Consider the following 17787-nt stretch of genomic DNA (forward strand, 5'->3'; position numbering starts at 1 on the left):
AAAAAAATCAGATATGTTGTTGTCTGAATCTAGTTTTTTGTGGTTGTAGGATTGAAATCCTCCTTTCCTCTTAGCTCCTTTAAGCCACTCATATGTCTTGCCACATTGCCCTATCCAGCAGTGGAGAATTTCTCAGGCATCAAATCCCTTTTAGTTTGAATCTTTCTAACTTGTCTGACCTCTAAACCAAGATTTAAAGTGCTCTTATTATTAGAAGAGTCCCAGTTTGAAAATATCCCTATTTTAAAGTCAGCTGATATAGACATTAATTAAATCTGTGAAACTTCTTTTGGTATTTAATTTAACATAATCATAGAAGTTATATTTCATCATATTCACAGGTTCTGCCCATACTCAAACTTTGATTTATTCTGTTCTCAAGATCACCTCATTATTTTTGTAGCCAATATGAGGTCTTTCTTGCTATACCCACTTAACATTTTTGTATTTACATTTGACATACCGCTTCCTACATCTCTGCAACTATTATCATAGTTTTTTTTTTAAGATTTTATTTATTTATTTGACAGATAGAGATCACAAGTAGGCGGAGAGGTAGACTGAGAGAGAGGAAGGGAAGCAGGCCCCCTGTTGAGCAGAGATCCTGACACCACCAGGTTCGATCCCAGGACCCCAGGATCATGACCTGAGCCAAAGGCTTTAACCCACTGAGCCACCCAGGTGCTTCTATTATAGTTTTTCTTATCTGCCTTTAGAATAGGATAGACATAGGGAATCCACACACTGAGGTTCCTATTTTTGAAAAGCAGCTTGTGTATTTCTAGGCAAAGTTACTCTGGGTCTCTGTTTGACATTCACAACTGTTTTTAAGAAATCACACAGTATCCCAGTTAATCGCAAAAAGCTGTAATATATTTAGGAATTGATGTGACAGGAATATAATAATGAATTATAAGGTCATCAGATTTAGATGTACAGGTTAAGCTTGGGTACAATACTAGGGGGATAAAAAAACAAACAAACCAAAAATCATATAAAGAAAGACAAATACAAGGTGGTTACTGGGCTGGCCACAGCTGCATTAGAAAACATAGACTTTTTTTTAGTCAAGTGGGAAATCTCCAGACATGCTGTACAGAACCAATTACAGCTAACTCTTGAACAACATGGGTTTGAACTGTGTATTTAAAATATGTGGATTTTTTTCAATAAATATAGTATTTTTTGTATCTTTATGGTAAGAATACAGTATATAACACATATAACATAGAAAATTGTGGTAATTGACTGTTTATCCTGTTTATTTTATTGGCAAGGCTTCCATTCAACTGTTAACTTTTAGTAGTTAAGTTTTGGGGGAATTAAAAGTTATACATGGATTTTTGACTGTGGGTTGGCATCCCTAACCCATGTTGTTCAAAGGTCAATATATCTGAACTGAGAAAGAAAGAAATTTATCTACCTGCATCTTCCTATCTTTTGTTTCCCATTGGTCAAAGCTCATCTCGTGGTATATTATTGTCCTTGTACTTTTCAGATCATTGTTGGGGAAGTCAAATCTCACAATGTGTACTCTGTGGCTTCATTAGACTCTTGGAAGTGTTGGGAGGAGCCAGGATTCCTGTGGGTGTAGGATTATGTATGTCCGTGACAGTGGAGGTAGTAGTGGAAGCTGTAATTTACCCTTACACTTAGAGGAACTCAAAACAGAAAGTGGTGTTAGAAGATGAGTTGAAGGTATTGGCTGGTGTTGACCATTGAGCAAGGACTGAGGCTATAGTAGGCAGTGAATATGGAGAAGTATGTAAGTTGGGTCTAAGGATGATTTATAGCAATTGCATCTGGATAACATCTTTAACAATTCTTTATCATGTAAAGGTGCCTTTGATAGAACCTAAGCCACAGTTTGAACTCATTGAATGTTTGTCAAATTTAATCTTTAGGTAATGTATTCTCCTTGGTTCTTAGAGTCTCTTCAAAATTTGCATTTTTTTTTTTTTTTTTTTACTGACAGGGAAATAACTCAATCAAAATTAATATAAGAAACAATAGCTATCATTCTGTTGGATACCTTTGTTAATTGAGTCTTAGAGTTGTACTGAAGAACATTGATCATATGGATGTGTTGCTTTTCAAATGTGAGTATTCAACCAGGTCAGTATTCTTTACTAGTGTAGACAAAAGCTAGTTGTCTATATTTCACAGTTACAGCAGAATTCAGATTAGAATTATATTACAAATATTACAAAAATATTTTCTTATTGTCATTGTTAGCAAGATCAGGGTAGGGTGGAACCCAGGTTCTCTGATAAGGCTAGTTGAACTGTCCAAAGACCCCCTACTAGGATAAAACATAAACAGACACCTAAGCACATCAAAATTAAATTGTTGAAAACAGGGATAAAAGAAATCTAAAATAGTCACAGCAGGGGATTTATATGAAGTAAAGAAAAAAATTAATTTAAAGAATGTTCTTCAATACTATGCCAACTAGAAGACAAAGGAGTGACATATTTCAAGTACTGAAAAAAAAAATTCTATACCCAGCAAAAATATTCTTTAAACATGAAAGACAAAACAAATACTTATGTATCTAAAAAACCAGCTGAGAGAATTTGTTGCCAAAAACTTACACTGCAAGAAATGTTAAAGGAAGTTCTTCAGAAAAAAGGAAAATTAAACATCAATCTATGAATGAATAAAAAGAACTGGAAATAGGAAATATGTTGATAAATATGAAAAACATTTTTCTCATTTTTAAAACTTTGAAAAATATATTTGTTTAAAGCAAATATATTGGCTATGGCTTATTTATTATACATGTAGATGTAACGTGACATAATAATGTCCCAAAGGATTGGGGAAGGAAAATGGAAGTTTACTGTAGTAGTAGCAGATTATTTGAAGATAGACTGTGACAAGAAATATAAGGACATTATAAATTCTAGAGTAACCACTAAAAATATGACACAAGAAGGAATAACTACAAATTAAAAGGGAAGATAGAATAGAATACTAAAATATGTTCAATTAATTGCAAAGCAGAAAGTAAAGAACAAGGAAAAGAATAGAACATAAATTTCATGATAGTAGATATAAACACAAACAATTCTATTAAATAAAGTGATTCTCACACTCCATTTATATATATATATATATATATATATATATATATTTATTTATGAATAAATAAAATGTTTTATTTATTTATTTGAGAGGGGAGAGGGGCAGAGGGAGAGAGAAACTCAAACAGACTCTGTGCCAAGTGGGGAGCTTGATGCGGGACTCAAGTTCATGACCCTGAGATAATGAGCTGAGCCAAACCACTCAGTTGCTTAACCAACTGTGCCACCCAGGTCCCCCCTTAACACTCTGTTTAAGCCAAATATTTTCAGACTGGGTAAAAAAGCAAGACCCAACTGTATGCTATGCACAGATCGATCCAATTAAATACCTCTGTGCAAGCATTCTCAGTTGTATGTCTTTCTTGTTTCCACCAGATAACCAAAGAATTTGATATTTTGATGTTTATTATTAAGAAACATGAAAAAATATATATATTGTATATTTTCCTTAAGTAGTATCAGCTATTAATTTGAATTTTTTTTTTTTTTTTTATCTATTTGAGAGAGAGAGAGGGAGAGCATGAACAGGGGGGTGGGGCAGTGGGAGAGGGAGAAGTAGACTACCCACTGAGCAGGGAGACCTACTTGGGGTTTGATCCAAGGATGCTGAGATCATGACCTGAGCTGAAGCAGATCCTTAGCTGACTGAGCCACCTGGGCGGCCCTTGAATGTTTTAAAACCTTATGTAAATTTATCTCTGTCCACAGATTTTTTAAAAAGATTTTGTTTATTTATTTATTTTAGAGAGAAAGAGAGAGTGAATGGGAAGTGGGGAGAGCAGAGAGGGAAGGAGAGGTAGGGAGAAAGAATCCCAAGCAGACCCTGTAGTGAATGCAGAGCCCCAAGTGGGATAGATCCCACAACCTGAGCCAAAACTAAGAAGGGGGGCCTCAACACACTGAACCATCCAACCATCCAAGTGTCCTTCAATGCCTACACATTTTAACCTCATTATATTTCACTGATGAATGAATTATGATGTACATACAGAACTTTGGACTTTTTTTCCAAGTTTTTAAAATTTTTGCTATCGTTAAATAGCTTTTTGAGTGTTTTGTTTACATAGAGGATGTTTCACTAGTTCATATAACTAACAGTGAAACTGATGTTTCTGACACATACATATTTTGGATTTTATTGGATATTCTGTAGCTCTCCCCAAAATGCCCATTAACTACTGCTCTTATTTTATTGTAATAATCTATTCTCTTAAAAAAGTTCTGTAAGAAGTTGCATATATTTTTATGTATTCATGGTATTTATAGATGTTTAAAAATTTTTATTGCTACAGTAATTTATGATTTTTGTATATAGTTTTTATAAATTGTAACTTTGCTGAGCTCTTATGAAAAAATCTTATACTGATTCTAATAATTTGTTATATTATTTGTGATATATTATTGTGAATCATACTCATAACTTTTTTTTTCTTTCAATTCCTATGTCCTGTCTCCCCTTGTCTCTCTATATTACCTGGATTTCTGATTATAGTGATTGTCTTGTTCATGATTTTTCACAATTAAGGATAATTTTCTTTTTCTGTTTGCTACCATCAACAATGTAAGAAGGTTCTTTTCTATTGCTATTTCCCTCCTTCTGCTTTGTCTCTTTTCTCTCCTCCTTCTCTTCTTTTCTTCTTTGTCTCACTCTTTAAGAATCAATGGATATTGATTATAACTTTTTTCATGTATCTGTTGAGGACTTCCAATTTTTTTCAGCTGAAATCAGTTAACATGGAGAATATTACTAATGTATTATCTAGTGTTAAACTTTCAATTTTTGCTATTAGCCCAGCTCTATTGTGGTAAACATTGTTATATGATTATATACACATATTGTATTTATTTTCCAATATTATACTTAGGATTTTATCTCTCTTTTTATAAGTCAGTGTGACCTATGATTTCTCGTTCTCATAATGTCCTTGCCTTGTTGTCATTGTAAGGATTTGTTAGCCTCATGAAATGAGTTGAGCAGTGTTGTATCTATTTGTATCTTTCAAAATAGCTTATCATTCTATAAAACAGCTTGTTTATATGGATTATCTGTCTCTTGAATGGTTAATAGAATTTACCTTTAAAACTATCTAGGGGCACCTAGGTGGCTCAGTAGATTAATTAAGCTTCCGCCTTTAGATTAGGTCATGATCTCAGATCTCATGATCTCAGGTCCTAGGATCCAGACACGAATCCAGCTCTCCACCTGCTTCCCCCTTTCTCTCTGCCTGCCTCTCTGCCTACTTGTGATCTCTGTCTGTCAAATAAATAAATAAAATCTTTAAAGAAAAACAAAACAAACAAACAAACAAAAAAACCCCTATCTAGTCTTGTTGCTTTTGTTTTATGTGTATATCTTTTAATTTTTAAGGGTAGATTTTAAACACTGATTGATTCCTTTAAATGACTTTTATTCTATTCAATTTATGCTACCTTTAACTTCTTGAACTGGTATTAGTGATATTTTATCTTAATTTTTAATTTTATTTACAAGAATTTTTTTTTACCATATCCTCTTCTTAATTAATAGTAATAGTTGCTGAATGTTTAGCCATGTTTCCTTATATATTTCTAATACTTTTGTATCTTTTTTCTTGTTCTATCACAAGAGTTTGTTTAATGTTTTTATTTTTCAAAAACTTTTGTCTATGTGGATCATCTCATCTTTTTTGTGTCTTTGTTTCATTGTTTATTGCTTTTAGCTTATTTTATCACTTGTAATTTGGGAGACTTTTTTACTCTTTTTTTCCCCTAGTATTTTCTTTTTAGTTCTCTTTTTTCAGTTTCTTGTTTATTTAAATTTCTTTCTTCTTAAGTATTATGTTAGCTGAATCCTATATGTTTTGTAACCTTTCATTGATGTATAATACATAAATTATAAATAATAATATATAAAGCAACATAGCACAAGAGTGTTAGATGTTCAGTTTTCATAAAGACTCATGTAAACAAAACCCTATGAATGTTTTTATTTTATTTTATTTTTATTTTTTATTTTCAGTGTTCCAGAATTCATTGTTTATGCACCACACCCAGTGCTCCATGCAATGCGTGCCCTCCATAATACCTACTACCAGTCTCACCCACCCTCCCAGCCCCGGTCTCCTCCAAAACCCTCAGTTTGTTTCTCAGAGTCCACAGTCTCTCATGGTTTTCTCCCCTTACAATTTCCCCCAACTCACTTCTCTCTATCTCCCAATGTCTTCCATGTTATTCCTTATGCACCACAAGTGAGTGAAACCATATGATAATTGACTCTCAGAACCCTATAAATGTTTTAATCTCAATAATCTATAACATTGCTGGAATGTAAAGTCTTTTATTGCTTTTTAACCATTCCAAATCTCTATCTTCCATATTTTCACTTTGATAGCTTTTCTTTAATTATTTCTCTTTTGTGAAACTGAATGCTCTTAGGTCAACTATCAAGCAGTACTTTAACATCTTTTTTTTTTTTTTAAAGATTTTATTTATTTATTTGTAAGAGAGAGAGAGAGAGAGCGCGCACAGGCAGACAGAGTGGCAGAGGGAGAAGTAGGCTCCCTGTGGAGCAAGGAGCCTAATGTGGGACTCAATCCCAGGATGCTGGGATCATGACCTGAGCCAAAGGCAGCCGCTCAACCAACTGAGCCACTCAGGCATCCCACTTTAAAATCTTTTTAAATGAAATGCTTTATAAAAGGCAATACAGGGACACCTGGGTAGCTCAGTCAGTTAAGCCTTGAGCTCTTGGTTTTGGTTCAGGTCATGATCTCATAGGTCATGGGCTAGAGCTCTGTGGTGTGGCTCCACATTCAGCAGGGAGTCTGCCCCGGGGGTTCTTTCCTTCTGCCCCCACTCTCATTCTCTCTCTCTCTCTCTCTCACTCTGGAATAAATAAGTTAATCTTAAAAGAAAAAAAAATTATTATGTACTTGATAGAATAGGAATTAAGGAATAAGCAATGGAAGATAGATCCCAGTACAAAGTAGAATTTATGGTTTTCTCATTTGTGTTTTGATTCATATCTGGAGTATTTTTTCTTTATCAATCAATTGCTATAAAAACATATAAATGTACTTTTAGGGGTATCTGGGTGGTACAGTTGGTTAAGCATCAGCTCTTGGTTTTGGCTCAGGTAATGATCTCACTGTCATGGGATTGAGCCCCACATCGTGCTCTGCGCTCAGCATGGAGTCTGCTTAAGACTCTCTCTCCCGGGGCACCTGGGTGGCTCAGAGGTTAAAGCCTCTGCCTTCGGCTCAGGTCATGATCCCAGGGTCCTGGGATCAAGCCCCACGTCGGGCTCTCTTCTCAGCCGGGAGCCTGCTTCCTCCTCTCTCTCTACCTGCCTCTCTGCCTACTGTGATCTCTGTCTGTCAAATAAATAAATAAAATCTTAAAAAAAAAAAAGACTATCCCTCCCTTTGTCTCCCCTCCTCTATCTCTCTTTAAATCTCTCAAGATTAGAATAAATCTTTTAAAAAGAATAAATTGACTTTTGCATTTTTGCAAAATGCATACTTGTTTCTATGTAGCAGAATTATATTAGTTAATAACCCAGTGCTTCTCCCCATTAACCTATTTTCTCAGTTTTTTTTTTTTTTTTTTTTTTTTAAAAAGAAGAAGAAATATCTTTATTCTTAATACATGGAAGGAACTCTAAATTACATTGATTGTTTTTAAAGTTTCAGAATGGCATGCATAGTATCCTATCCTTTGGTAAAAGTTATAAATATATGTGTACCTATATATGTGAATTTACATATTATAATTCACATAAAATTCACATACTATAATTTACATACATTTATGTGTACATATACAGATATACATATGTAACTCTATTTATTCCCATATATATGCACAGAGATATAATTCAGTTTACATCTACATCCAGCCTCTCTGGAGTATACACTAATAATAGGCAAATGGTTGCCTCCTGGGAGGTAAGCTGGTTGGCAGAAGTGTGGAAAGGAGTCTTATTTTTTACCATGTATCTCAGTTTTTAAACTCGATACTTTTTATTGTATTTCTCTGGCAGTATAGTTTGGTGGTTTTAAAAATGAGCAATTTGCATTATTGTTTATAAACACAAGTTTTAATAATACAATCTGTTTGGAAACTACCAGTCTGAGAAATCCTTGTATTAGTAAAATGGTAATGATATAATCACATGAGACATCAAAATAATGAATGCATTTAACGCAACTTTTATGAAATTGGATGTATACTAGTTATTTTTACACTTTTGCCAGTTATTTACTAATAAAGCTATTTTTTAGTAAGTCATACAGAATTATGAAACTATTAGAAACAAAATAACCATAAAGAGCTTTCTGATGGCTGCCTTGAGATGTTTATTTCCTCTTATATACTCAGATAAACTTTACCTCAGTGAACAGATCTTTCATTGGTTTTAAAAGATATGTTTAAAAATATATAGTATTATTATTGGGCTTCTCTAATTTGTTTGTTTCTAAGATTTGTTTCTAGGCATGAAAATAATTATTCTTAACCTGATACATATGATCATGTACACTAGTTTGTCTTAATTTGAAGGAAATTTAGGAATCATTTAAGAAGGGAAATAGCATGGTTTGTCAAGGCCATGCAGTTTGTTTGTTTTTTTTTTTTTTAAAGACTGGGCTCAACTCAAGTTTTGTATGTTCTGGTCTGGTACACTAACATTGATGTTTCTTAGAAACTATCCATGTACCAAACTAGAATTTTCTTTTCCAGTTTGCTTTTCCTAAAGTAGTTAGCCAAAGAGAAGGAGAGAGAAAGAAAAATCTAGCTGATTTTTTTTTGAAGTTTTTAAAACCTTTCTATTATTGCAATATAGTTAACATACAATGTTATATTGTTTTTACTTGTACAATATAGTGATTTGGCAGTTCTATGTAATATACAGTACTCACTATGATAAGTGTAGGTACTGTCTGTCACCATATACTGTTATTATAATGCTATGGACTATATTCCCTATGCTGTATTTTCCTCCTCATGATTTAATTATTTTATAATTTAATGTTTGTATCTCTCAATTTCCTTTATCTATTTTGGCCGTGCCCCCTTTTCTCTGCAAATAACTGTTTGTTCTCTTTATCTATGAGTTGGTTTCTGGTTTTTTTTTTTTCAGTTTTTTGGTTCTTTTTTTTTTTTTTTTTTTTTTTTTTTTTAGATTCTACATATAAGCGAAGTCATATTTTTGCTCTTAAGTGACTTTTCCCAGGATGTTTTTCTTGAATTTGAAAACCTAATTACTTGAGATAGGTCATATACATCAAAATGACTAATAATTAGCATAAGTGATAATTGCCAAAAATAATTGCCACAAACTAAAAGAAAACTTAATAAATGGGAGAAGATATTTGCCAATGACATATCCAATAAAGTGTTAGTATCCAAATATATAAAGAACTTATTCAACTCAACACCTGAAAAACAAGTAAGACATAAACAGACATTTCTCCAAAGAAGACATATAGATGGCCAACGGACATATGAAAAGATGCTTAACATCACTCATAATCAGAGAAATGCCAATCAGTACTACAGTGAGATATCACCTCACACCTGTCAGAGTGGCTAAAATAAAAAACACAAGAAACAAGTGTTGGTAAGGATGGGGAGAGATAGGAACCCTCTTGCACTGTTGGTGGGAATGTAACGTGGTATAGCCACTGTGGAAAACAGTATGGGGATTCCTCAAAAAATTAAAAATAGAACTACCCTATGATTCAGTGATTGTACTACCAAAAAAAGTATAAAAACGCTAATTCAAAGGATGGTATGCACCCCTATGTTTATAGTAGCTTTATTTACAATAACCGAATTATGGAAGCAGCCCAGATATCCATGAATAGCTGAATGGATAAAGAAGAAGTGGTATGTATTACAAATGGGACATTATTCAGTCATAAAAAAGGAAAGAAATCTTGCCATTTGCAACAATATGGATGGAAGTACAGATTATAATGCTAAGAAAAGTAAGCCATTCGGGGAAAGAAATACCATATGATTTCACTCATATGTGGAATTTAAGCAACTAAACAAGTGAGCAAAGGGAAAAAAGAGAGGGAGAAACAAAAAATCAGACTCTGAATTATAAACTGATGGTTATCGGAGGATAGGTGGTTAGGGGCATGGGTAAAATAGGTGATGGGGATTAAAAAGTACATTTTTGATGAGCACTGACTATTGTAGGGAATTGCTGAATCACTATATTATACACCTAAAGTAATAAAGCACTGTATGTTAACTATACTGAAATTAAAATAAAAGACTTAATAAAAAGAAGTGTGAAAACTATCATTTTCCAATTTTAGAATAAGTGATGAATCCATATACATACAAGTAATTGCACAATGTAGATCTTTATAGATCTGATGTTAGCAATTCAATATATGCAATCTATTTCTTTTTTATGGTTAATCTTATTGAAACAACACTTTTAGTTGTCTGTTTAGAATTCCATTAATCCTTATCTTCAAAGAACCTTGATTTTATTACACTAGCTATTTTTCCCATATGCAGACGTATGCTTATGAGAAGTAGACCCCATGGCCATCTTTAGGGATAAGCCTAGTTGTTTTAAGAGCAGTCTCATTTTTCTTGCCATAGAGTGGAGCACTTGTCTGTAAGGCATAAAGTAATGTGATTGATTGACATCTGTGGGGGATTTGATATTCGAGATTACTGTTTCTCTCAAGTTGGTCTACATTAGCATAGGTTAGTTACTTATTAGATTTAGTTCAAATGGGCTTTTGTATATTGTTTTTTAGGTGATCTACAAGTTGAAAATCTTAGGTATTAACTTTTTATTACAAAATATTAAACAAAAAATTAAATATGACAAATTTCCTTGATAGTAATGCTGATAGGTTTTTTACTGTTAGAAAAGAAAGTTATAAATATAAATGTAGAAAGGGAAAAATTACAATGAATTGTGCGGCATTGGGTTGGAAGTTGGAAGCACTGACTTCATGCCAGTACATATGTTCCCTAGCTCTGTGCACTGACAAGCTTAGAAATGGTATCCCTCGTTAGCAAGGAGCATATCCTGTCCCCAGATCTTGATGTCTAAATACTGTTCTTCACTGAAAGGTAACTGGGCTCATGGGAGAAATGACAGATTCCAGGGCAGGATCACAGAGAGTATAAGATGAACCTTGAATATTTTCTTGTGCCAGAAAATAACAGGTGTTTAAAAAATGATGGCAATATGTCAAAACGATATAAACCACTTGAAGGACCTTTCATTGGCTAAACCCAGGACAACCTGAGCATCAAAATAAACAAGTGATATATATGAATTTTGACCTGTTGAACAAAATAGCAATTTACAAGTGAGTATATACTGCTATAAACACAGAAATGAATAAATAAATAGGAAGAAGGAAATACTTTTTAATACCATAGAATATGAGCTAATAAATGTAGAAGGAATGATGAAATTAGAAAATCATCATTTGACAACTCTATGAGTATAATTAATTCAGCATGAAGCATCAATAAATCCTAAACTAGTTGCAAATTTGAGAAGAACAGAATATTTATATAATTTCAAAGTACTCCCAACCAAATACTTATTAATTACAAAGAGGAAAAAACTAAATTCACAGTGGGGAAAGCAGGTAGATTATCACCTTAATCAAGTGATAAAGTTAACACTACCAATTGAGGAAAATAATGCAATGAGAAGAAAACAACACTGCTTCTGTGACATTCCTTGAGTTTAGTTAAAAAATAAATGAGATAGAACATAGAAAAAAAACAAGTCAGTCGTTGGGACAAATGAGAAATTCACATTGGTCATACTCAGAAGAATGCTGGATGTATGATCAAAGAAGCCAGGTTCTTGATACATATATTCAAAGGAATGAGGTACCCAAGGAGAGCACATGTGGAATGGATGAACTATGGGGAGTTCATCCAGTGTTTAACAGGCAACCTGAGAAAGAGTGCATATGAAGATGGTCAAGAGAAAATCAAGATGGAAAGGAGGAAAATTGGGACAGTGCTAGCTGGGAAACCAACAACTTAGTTTCAAGCCAAATACTCAGTAGTGCCACATGTCACAGAGAGATTCATAAATGAGGACAGCTTGTCTCACAGTATAATCCGATATTGTGGTATTGCCATATCTGCAGCAAGTATTGTTTAAAATAATAATTTGTTTCCTTAAATGGGATTTTTCCAGAAGATGTCCCTTTCCTTCCTTCTACTGCAATACCTAATGAATTACCAAAATTAGTTGAGGTACAGTGTGTTGTGAATTGTACTTGTGTTCTTTGTAGTTAGGGCAAGAGTATATTGGGGCAGGAGTTGGCCCAGAGCAGTCCTGGTTTATACTTGCTGTCCTGGTGTCATAGAGTACCCTTTCACTCTCAAGGTGTTCTGGCTTGGATGGTGAATTATATGGTCATCCTATACTAGGTCTCTGTTGCCAGAATATTCCTTTCCTATCTGAAGCTGGGGAGCTGATAAGCATGTCTCTTAGCCAGTTCTTAACATCTTTTATTCATGAACCATATGCTTGCTTATTCATTTCCCTTATAATTCTTCTAAATCAGCTTTCTAATAATACCTCTCTTTCACCAAACTTTACATGAAATGGAGGCTTCATGAGATGATAATATGCAAAATGTGAAAATTTGGTCAAGTAACATTGGGAATGACATATTCAAGTTCTATTTAAGAGATCAACAAGGCACATGTAGAGACTCAGAAAAGCTTTTCAGTAGACTTCCCAAAGTTGTTATATATTGTCCTAAAATGACCATATTTGGGGAACTTGGTTCACATTTGCTTTGATGTAAAATACATGCAAACTAAGAAAAATAAAAACTTTTAACTTCAAATAAGTCAGACTTGGTTATTGTGATTTTGTTAGAGTTAGAGTGTAACAGAATGTTTCATCTACACTGAACACAGATATGTTATTTGGATGTTCTCAGTGAAATGTGTTTAAACACTTGGGCTAAATAGAAAAAAATATATACTTTTTGTCAGTAAACCTTTGTCTCTGGTAACTTATTGAAAGTTCTGAATCATAAGAATTCACTAATATCACTTGAGAACCAAGAAAAGGGAGTTTGTATTGAGAAATTATGATAAAATAGATATATATCTGTCTACTTAGGAATTACAGAGATGAGAATAAATGCCATCTGAGATGTTTGCATCTAGAAATTATTGTTTTCCTTCATCCTTTAGCCACCAGTTTTTGGTACCATCTGGACAGAATAAAACTTTTTATTATCTGTATGATAACTGAAACAATCTTGGGTTTCATATAATTCTCTTAAAATAACCAGTTTAAAGGGATTATAAGTATTGAAATATCAAGGCTTGTGACCTTTAGATCTATAATCCCATTTTCAATTAATCTTTGTCTCATCAGAAGAAACAGTGAAGGTGTATTAGTTAACAGCCAAAATAGACACGAAACTGCCTTTTCTCTACCTCGGGATCATTGAAGCCAAACATAGACTTTCTTCTTCTCATTCCTCGTGACTCATTAAGCTCTTAGCGTGCAGTGGTACATGCTGCGGGCCTTACTGGTTTTATACTAGAATTGCAGATGTCTTGGCTTTTTCAGTATGGTTGGATATGTGTCTCTTCTGTCGTCACTTTGTAATTAGTAAAACAGGGTTTGCTGTTCTATTTATATGATACCATATTATTGTAACCTTAGAAATTTTTGACAGTAAAGTTGACATAATAAAATCCTTTATTTCACTTGATCTTAGTTGAAATGCCGAGAAACGATTATATAAAATCTTTTATTTGAAAGATAGTATAATTTATATTACTAATGACCCTTTATTGACCATTAAAAGTTATATTGTAGATCAATCCTACAATCCTACAAATCCTGTTTAACTAACCTATCTTCTTTTGCAAATATAATGCAAAAAATTAACTGAAGTACGTTTCCCATTTTGCTGAATTTAAACTCTGTAAAAGTAATGATCATTTTCCAATTAGGAACATGGTCACTTACTTGGTAGAAATTCTCTCCTTCTCACATTTGAAGTGTTTATTCCTTTGATATTTGTGCAAAGTTCAGAATTTAAAAAATAATAATTTCATGGGACCCTGCTACGGTAGTGCCCCTTCCCCCAGTGATGAGCATTGTTGATGGTACACGCAAGGCAGCTTTTTGTCTATTCTAGGCTGTATAAATTTAATGTGTTGTTTTCAAGTATGTCATGTGTCCAGATGCCACAACAATCTGTGCATTAAAAATGCATTAAAATAAAAGTAAGTAAAATATTTGTGAGTATTTTTTGATGGAGGCCAGGGAATTAGTGATACAATTATGTTTATATAAACCAATTCTATGAGGTTTCAGGAAAAACAAGAGCCTTGTTTTCTTTTTCTTTTTCTTTCTTTTTTTTTTTTTTTGTAAAGATGTTATTTATTTATTTGACAGACAGAGATCACGAGCAGGCAGAGAGGCAGGCAGAGAGAGAGAGAGAAGCAGGTTCCCCGCTGAGCAGAGAGCCTGATATGGGGCTCCATCCCAGGACCCCGAGATCAAGACCTGAGCCGAAGGCAGAGGCTTAACAACCCAGCCACCCAGGTGCCCCAAGAGCCTTGTTTTCTTACAGCAGTTATAAACATTTTAGAATGTATATTTCTAATACTCTTACCCTCATCACTTACCCCTTATTTATTTCTCCCTATTACTCCTTATATTACCTATTTTTGCTAATGACATACCATCCTTCTAGCTGAATATTTTGCCAAGTGTGGTCCATGTACCTACTGAGATTGAAAATGTTGGCAGGGAGTTGGTGCTTGTTAAAAATTCAGTTTCCTTGGTCTTTCCTCAACCTTACTGACTGGGTTCTTTGAATAATGAGTCCTAGGACTTTGTATCTTAATTATCATTCTAGTTTAAAAGCACTGTTATCTTCAACTTTTCCTCTTCCTCATACCCCCTTTCTGCTCTTCCCAAATTCTGAAACGTCAATCACCAAATGTCTCTTCTTTTCTACTAAGTATTGCTCTCTTAGTAGATTGCCTTTGGAAAGTACCTAGATTTGTTTTAAGCTTGTTTATTATCTTCTAACCTTCTAGTCTTTAATAAACATACTAAAAAGTATTTGATTTGATTACCTGATTGCCCAATACCCTCTATGGTTTCCTATTGAATTTAGAAAAAGTCTGCAGTTTCAGCTGATTTTTTAAAAGCTTCTTCAGCTTTGTCATACTGCCTTATTCATCTTCCACCAAAGAGGCTGAAGGATCTCACAGCCCCTGCTGAGGCCTTCCATCTACTTCCAGCAGCGTTTCTCAAATGCTAGTGCACAGAATTTCCTATAAGCTGATTAAAAAAAAAAAAAAAAAAAGTAGTGATTCTTAAACATTAAAGACCAAAAAACCAAGAACAACAACAACAACAACAACAAAACAACACCACCAAAACCCCCTGGAGATTTGTGGACCTGAGTCCTTGAGCTTTTGATTCACTAGGACTATGATGGGGGAGTCTGCATTTTGATCCCACACAACTCCTTATGTTGGTGTTGGATGGACAGCATTTTTGATAAGTGCTGACCTGGAGCCTCTAGTTGCTCCTGGTAAGTTGGTACCTAAGTAGACTCTACAGACCTGGGTCTTTCTTCCAAAGTGTTCAGATCCAGCCAGCTGAACCTTCCCAGAGGAAGTGGGAGTTCCTCATTTTACCCAGGCCGCAGCTGACTCCTGAAGAGGCCTGAGTACTCGATGCAGTTTTGAGATAACCTAATTCAAGATATGGCGCATTTCTGTTATCTTTATTTGCTGTCCAAGCTGACGCATTTAACTTTTTGTTCTCCCCTGAACACATATGCCCATGTTTTTCTGTGGTTTATTTTTATTCTTTTACTGGACCAGTCTATTGCTATTCTCTTTCTTCCATTTTTTTTTTTTTATATCCCTCTTGAACCATATCCATTCTCAAGCACTTCATTGATTATCACTTTTACCTCTTGACATTAATACACCATTTACATAAAGCCTTCTTAAGTCTCCACTTAAGTCTCTTCTTTCTTTAATTCTCCACATACCTGTGGATTAAAAGTCTGGTATCTTTTTATTTTCTTATTGTTGCTCCTAGGGCATTTACTTTTCAAGCATATAAAAACGAACAAGACAAATGAAACAAGAAACCTAGCTCCTTTGTAGTTGATTCCATTTGACTATAGTCACCTCAATCTCCTTATTGCTGTTAAGTGTGGATATCCAGGTCACTCCTCCATCTTCCTAACTTAGAGTCTTTCTGCCTTAGCCCAAACCCTTCGACCATCCCGGGTGCCTTCACTATCCACAGGTGTGATGTTTGTATTATCCTGGCCCTCATTTCCTTGTCTGTCATGCTGTTTTCCTATTACTTTAGTCACTCTGGATCATAACCTGCTGCATCGCAGTAACAGCATCAATCACACGATACTCTTTAGTTCTCCAGTCAAAGAAAGTCTAGTTCTTTTCTTCCCCAAACTGGTTATTTGATCTCATCCAAATTTTTAAGCCCCCAAATTGGCTCACTTTCTGCTTAACTCTACACCTTCTGCTGTCTTCACTTCCTTCTCTGGCTTTAGACGCCATGGCACATCACTTTATCCACTTTACAGAGTACCCTAACTTTAAACTTTTTAAACTTTATCCACTTTACAGAGTACTTTTTTTTGCCCTTCTGTCATGCCTCTCTGGGAAGTCCTAAACTTTACTTAATCGAGGTATCTATCCCTTCCCAAAGCCAGAAGTGAGCAGCTAAACTTTACTTAATCGGGGTATCTGTCCCTTCCCAAAGCCAGAAGTGAGCAGCCGAACACTCAGGAAAACCAAACCAAAGGAAACCATAGCATGCTATTTTCAATCATGTAGTTTAATGCTACCATGGATTCATAGTTACCAAATTAATTCGATCTCATAGTGTTTCTCATTAATCCTGTTTTCCTTGGACAGCCCTTTCTATTTTGCTCCTGCATAAATTTTCCCCAGCTTAAATTCAAGCCTCTGCACTCAAATTTCCGAAGTCTCTACCTTTCATATCACTCTTAGAAGATAATCATGCCTCCTACTTCATAGTGAACGTGGAGCTGCCAGGTGGAACTTCTTCTTCTTTGGACTACCAAACCTCAAAACTTAATTAATCTTACCCATCCTTTTTTCCTCTCTAGTGTTAAAGTGAAAGAAGTAGTTTGCTGTGATTACTACTTCTAGTGTGCACTGAATTCTATCCCTTCCTACTGACTTGAAAATCATTTTTTAATTTTTTTTTCTGTCTTTCCAACTCCTCACTTTCTATTGGCTCCCACTTATTTAGACAGACTCCAGTTTCCATCTGCCTTCAAAAACAAGCCCTCATGAGTAAAACCAAAGTATAACAAAAAGTCTTCCTTAACCTATCCCTTCCTCTGAGTAATATCCTCTTTCCCCTTCCCTTTACTTATTTTGTAATAAATTTGTCTATGCTTTCCATCTCTGCTTTCTTACCTCTTATATATTCCTTCACCCATGGGAAGTAAGTGTTTTAATGAGTGTTTCAACAAAAAGGCAGGTATCACTGTTGTTAAATGATGTTACAAGGGCACATAAAACTGATAAATACTCACTCGATTTAGTTCTAAAGGAGCCATTGCTTCTTTCCCTCAGCACACTGTTTTTGAGATTTATCTCCATTGTTGCATATTATCAGTATTATTAGTAGTAGTATTTTGCTGAGTAA

The 17787-nt window shown here is 34.3% G+C and overlaps 1 protein-coding gene across 13 annotated transcripts in view; it reads left to right on the forward strand.

Moving 5' to 3' along the window:
• TRIQK (triple QxxK/R motif containing) overlaps positions 1 to 17787 on the forward strand; it is a 101936-nt gene that overhangs the window by 20275 nt on the left and 63874 nt on the right. For 3 of the 13 annotated variants that reach the window (XM_082722890.1, XM_082722896.1, XM_082722895.1), the window contains one exon: positions 1976 to 2099. The exons of 9 other annotated variants lie outside the window; for them this stretch is intronic. In XM_082722890.1, the coding sequence (XP_082579016.1) occupies positions 2082 to 2099 (18 nt within the window). In that variant the 5' untranslated portion in view covers positions 1976 to 2081. Of the gene's footprint in view, positions 1 to 1975; positions 2100 to 14505; positions 14656 to 17787 lie in introns of those variants that run through there. One more of the 13 variants, XM_082722892.1, reaches the window with a different exon arrangement.

The sequence above is a fragment of the Mustela nivalis genome, assembly GCF_964662115.1.
Source record: "Mustela nivalis genome assembly, chromosome: 2".
NCBI classification, from domain to species: Eukaryota; Metazoa; Chordata; class Mammalia; order Carnivora; family Mustelidae; genus Mustela; species Mustela nivalis.